The sequence below is a fragment of the Elephantulus edwardii genome, unplaced genomic scaffold (assembly GCF_000299155.1).
Source record: "Elephantulus edwardii isolate Elephantulus edwardi_28Jun2011 unplaced genomic scaffold, EleEdw1.0 scaffold00216, whole genome shotgun sequence".
NCBI lineage: Eukaryota > Metazoa > Chordata > Mammalia > Macroscelidea > Macroscelididae > Elephantulus > Elephantulus edwardii.
Window position 1 is genome coordinate 943,504 of NW_006399966.1, and position 5,129 is coordinate 948,632.

The 5,129-nt window shown below is 42.3% G+C and overlaps 1 protein-coding gene across 1 annotated transcript in view; it reads left to right on the forward strand.

Moving 5' to 3' along the window:
• The first annotated feature begins 274 nt into the window (after positions 1-274).
• Positions 275-5,129, forward strand: part of MARCH10 (membrane-associated ring finger (C3HC4) 10, E3 ubiquitin protein ligase) — a 113,069-nt gene continuing 108,214 nt past the window's right edge. Inside the window, exon 1 of the mRNA XM_006897798.1 lies at positions 275-364. Coding sequence (XP_006897860.1) covers positions 275-364 — 90 coding nt within the window. The remainder of the gene's footprint in view (positions 365-5,129) is intronic.

Genomic DNA, 5,129 nt, shown 5'->3' on the forward strand with positions numbered 1-5,129 from the left:
ACATGTCAGGGTCCCTGAAGCCACCTGAGGAGGGTAAATGCATTATTTATGCCTGGCACAGGAGGCCTATAAGAGCAGCAGCACCAACACAAGGCACACTTCAATGTGAAAGCAACATCTGTGCCTTCCAGACAATAGAAATTAGATTAATAAGAGTGAGGGATGAGGGGGGAAAGCAATTATACAATGATAAATCCAAAGACAGCAAAGCAACGAATAATTATATCACAGCATTTTTATTTGTCTTGTACCTGCAGGTTGGGGATTAAGAATCATGTTGCATGAGGCACAGGAAAGGCAGAAGTTCATCAGTGAAGCTCAATACCTGCGGGACATGCAGCATAAGGCAGACTCTGACTATCAGGTACTTGTGAGAAGAGAGAGTATCTTTCACCTTCTCCAACAGTAGGAGTCCTGGTGGCATAGTGAATAAAGAATTTAGCCGCTAACTAAAAGGTTGGCAGTTCTAACCCACCAAATCCCTGATGGGAGAAAGATGTGGCAATCGGCTTCTATAAAGGTCAGAGTGTTGGGAATGCTATGGGCAATTAATTATACTCTGTTTGGATCCATAATAAGGCAGTGATGACAGTACTCACCTCATAAAATTGCCGTGAAGAGGAAATGAAATAAAAATTCATCACAACTTCCAATTCCAACGCAGCAGCAGCCCTCTAGGACAAGGTTTCTGAGGCTGTGAATTCTCCATGGGGTTTCAAAGGTTCTCAAAGTTTCTGGAAGCAAATGGCTACATCATTCTACCCTGAGGCAACTGGTGGGTCTGACCTGCCAGCTTTTCAGCTCAAATCCGAGTGTTTAACCACTGTGCCACTAGGGCTCCTTGAAATGTGATAACATTGTTGGAGTATTTAACACAGTGCTTGTCATACTGTCTTGGTCAGCCAGTGACTTTAGGGCTTAAAGGTAACAAGCCATTTCAAGAGAAGAGACATTAAGGAGTTAATCTGGGTCATCCTACCTACCTACCTGTTATAAAATAGCCTGCCCTCCCTTGCCTGCAGGAAGGTGGTTTGTACATCCTCCTGTAAGCTAACAATTCATCAACCTAGTTACAGTGTTTATATGCAACAAAACAGACTGGAAAGCTGAGGAACTGTGATGCAATTTACTCAGAACTGGCGCAGGAAAGACTTGCCAAACTGGGTTGTGGGCCTCTGGGAGCAGATGGAGTGTCACTCATCTCCCTGGCTGGAGGAGATCTGCTCTCAGTCACCTTTAGGAGACACATTCCCATCCCCCTCAGAGGACTGGTGGGAAGCACACCTTACCTTGGTAGAACTCAGATTTGCCTTCACCAGTTCTTCTCTTCCTCAACAATTTCAGATATAACCAAGTCTCCCAGGTCACCAAGGAAACCAGACCCCTTTCAGCAATGCCATTTCACCCGTATAATGCAGTGTAGCTTTGGGGCTGGAAACAGAATCAGCAATTTCCACCCCCGATGCTTGCTTATCCACATAGGAGGAGACCATCAAATCGAGGGGATTTCAGTAAAACAATGAAAACATCTGAACCAATCATTCAGAGAGTTCATCTACTTTTCACAAAGATGCCTCTGTCACTCGGCTCATGTTTGGAAATGCTTGTTTAAAATTGGGGACCCTCTGGATACCCACCTCAGGGTGTACAAACAATATGAGGCCTAATAGTAAGAGATGACTCCCCAATCCTGTACATTTGCCATATTTTTCTTCTACACTTGACTCACCTTTAAGGAACTGACTCAAATAGAGCCCTTAGAAACCTTGTGGTTTCTAACCTGTTCCTGCTCTGTTCTGATGTATCCTCTAGGATTGGTATGCACCATATTGTTAGTGTCTTAACAGGTTTGACACAGTAACTGCAGCAATGGGCTCAAATGTCTCAGAGATGATGACGACGGCACAGGTTCAGATCTGTTGTTCAAGGGTCATTGTGAGTCATACTCAACTCGACAGCACCTAACAATGACAGAGCTGTTCACCAGAGTGGACAAGAGCGGAGCGCTAAATCCACCCTGAGTTATTTTCATACTATTTCTTTCTGTGACTGGGTGGGACCCTTTAGGGAAATAAAGAGGAATAAACATAGATTTGGCATAGTCCATGTCTTTCAGAATCTGCTAACTAGTATATCATTATATGCCATCTCAGAATTTGGCTCTCTTCCTTCAAGGGTGTTATTGCTGCATACTCTCAGCTCTTTCTCCCCCCCCCCCTTCCTTTTGGTCAAATGTGTTTGTGTAACTTGAGACAGAATTGAGCCATTGATGTCCCCTGGAAAGCTGAGAGAAAGATTACACTTGGCATTTCAGAATAATTTTCCATAATCTATCAAATGCTTTCAAATTGGTTTCATTTCACTGCATGTCACTGATTCATCTTCATTCTTTCAAGTGCAGATCAAACAGCTGAACATGACGAGATAAACTTGTTCAAGGACATGATAGGTACCTTTAAACTGAGAAAGAAACCAAACCAATTGCTGTTGTGTTGATTCCGACTCATGGTAAACCCACATGTTCAGAAAGGAGCTCTGGTGATGTAGTCCATGGTGGGAGTGGTGTTGCTTCTGTGTGCCTTGGGTTTTCAGAGTCCATTAGTTATGCAGATGTAACCTGTATATGTAAAGTAGAATGAGGGTTTTCAAGGCTTTTAATCTTTGGGAATTCTCCAGAACTTTCTTTCAAGGTGCCGCTGGGTGGATACAAACTGCCAACCCTTCAGTTTGTAGTCAGATGTTTAACAGATGTGGTGACCGCCTAACTTAAAGTCAGATGGTGAGAATTCAGGAGCCATCCACCCTAGCAGATGAGATGATGGAAATCACTTCATTCTCATTTCCACAGGCATTAGGGAGAAGATCCTCTTTCCTGCTCAGCTTTGTGGTATGTGTTGCTCTCTGCTTGTCACAGCTAAAAGAGGAAAAGATACTAGTTTGTGGGAAGTATCATGCCAAACTGAGTTTAGGCCTTTGATTACTTCAGCTCTGAAGACATGAATTCTAATAAAGTCACCAGTAAGAATGAAAACGTCAAACTCAGTGTTCTGCACAGCACATGAGCAACAACAAAGAACCAAGAGAACTCTTGCTTTTCAAAATGCTTGTGGGTTTACAGCCACAATAGCATTGACAGAGGCTAGTATTTATTGATATTAGTAACAAGAACAACATACCAAATAACTGTGGAAGCCTCTCAAAACTAAGACACAGTGTGTGTATCTCAATGGCTAAAAGCAAGAGCCCCTCACTTGACTGGTTGGGAGCCAGGTGTGCTCAAGAAGTCAGTCTCTGCTGACAGACCAGAGAAACAAGGATGAACGTCAGGTCCAGACAGAAGAGGCTTCCTTCTTCTGTGAACAATGTCAGAGTGCCATACTTTGGCAGAGGCTGACTTTAGAAATAAAAGTAAACCAGAAAGTGGAATTGAAAGAAATCACAAAAACTTAGTCATGATTTCATAGGATTGTATTTAAAAGAATGACCAAAAACAGAAAAGAAAGAATAGTTACAGAAACTAATTGATTGTGTACGACCAAAAACCTCACAGGATTTTTTTTTCTCTCTTGGTTTGGAGGTTCAAGGTCATGCTTTTATCAGACACTTCAGTTAGTTGATGTACTAACATGTTTAGTGCCTCTCTTCTATCTCCTAGTTCTATGAGTTGTGCTTTGGTCTCAAAAGCTTGTAAGAGGTCACCAAAACCCAACAGCTGGTCTCTGTTGAGCTGTAACAATGGAAGAGCTTGGAGAATTAGGAACAGGAGGAGGCTATGGAGAAGGACATCGTGCTTGAAAGGATGGAGGACAGAGCAAGAGCGGAAGACCCTAGAGGAGATAAATTGACATAGTAACTGGAGTAATGGGGAAAGTGTGTCAAAGACATTGAGATTGCTTCAGGACAGGACAGGGTTCAGAGCTATCATGCAGAAGGTCTCTGTGAGTCGCAAGCAACTCAACAGCACATAACAACAACAACATGGAATGTGTGGTTAACTGCATAAAAACTGTCTCCTTTGCCATAAGATCAGAAGAACTGGATGGTGTTCGGCTGTCATTACTAACAAATTGATCAAAGTTCCATAGAAGCGTCTTGATGAAAAGGGAAGAAATATAGAATGGAATTTCAAATTCTTATAAACTCCAGACTTCCTGGAATCCTACAGCATAGGGATGAACCCCTATGATAATATTTAAACCTTAAACCTAAGATATCCCTGAAGTCTTCTTAAAAACCAAACAATAATTTAGCTTAACTAGGGAGAAAAATGTTATTTTTGAGCATTCATGACTTTAGGGACTGTCTTTATGGGATTAAATTGACAACAGCAATTCAGAAGGCTAGACAGGAACCTTAGGGGGGTCAGTGATTTTATGTCAGTGGAAAAGGAACAACTCAGACAGGATGAGAATGGTCGCTCAACTTGAAGAACGTAACCAACATCATTGAACTATGCTTTTAGAAACTGTTGAATTGGTATGTATTTTGGTGTTTATATTCTCAACAGCAACTAAATAAATAAAGTTACATGTTGTTATGTACTGTTGAATCAGAATTGACTCATAGCTGACCCTCCAGTGGGTTTTCAAAGTCAGTAAATCATGGAGGAGATTGTCTATCTTTCTCCCAGGGAGCAGCTGGCAAATTTGAACCTTGTACCTTTGGGTTGACAGCACACTTCCTTACCACAAAGCCACCAGAGCTCCCAATAACAAAAACTCCAATCATGATGATGATGATGATGATTGGTGGGTGCTATTTGTGAGCACTAAGCATATTTCTAAGGGAATCTGGCAACGTACTTGGAAGGAACTGTACTGCCAATCCAAAATCCATACCTCTCTGGCAGTTTGAATTTCCCAGGAGCTCTGTGGGAGAAAGATGGGCCATCTACTGTGCAGTTTACAGCCTTGGAAACCCAGTGGAGGGCCAGTGATGCGTCAGTTCTGACTCTACAGTAATGAGAGGGAGAGAGACACATTTATTACTGATGGAGCTCTCATCATTCAGGGATTACACACTCAGCTGCTAACTGAAATGTTGCTTGTTCAGATCTCCTTGTTGTTGTTGTTGTTATGTGCCGTCGAGTCGTTTCCGACTCATAGCGACCCTATGCACAACAGACCTAA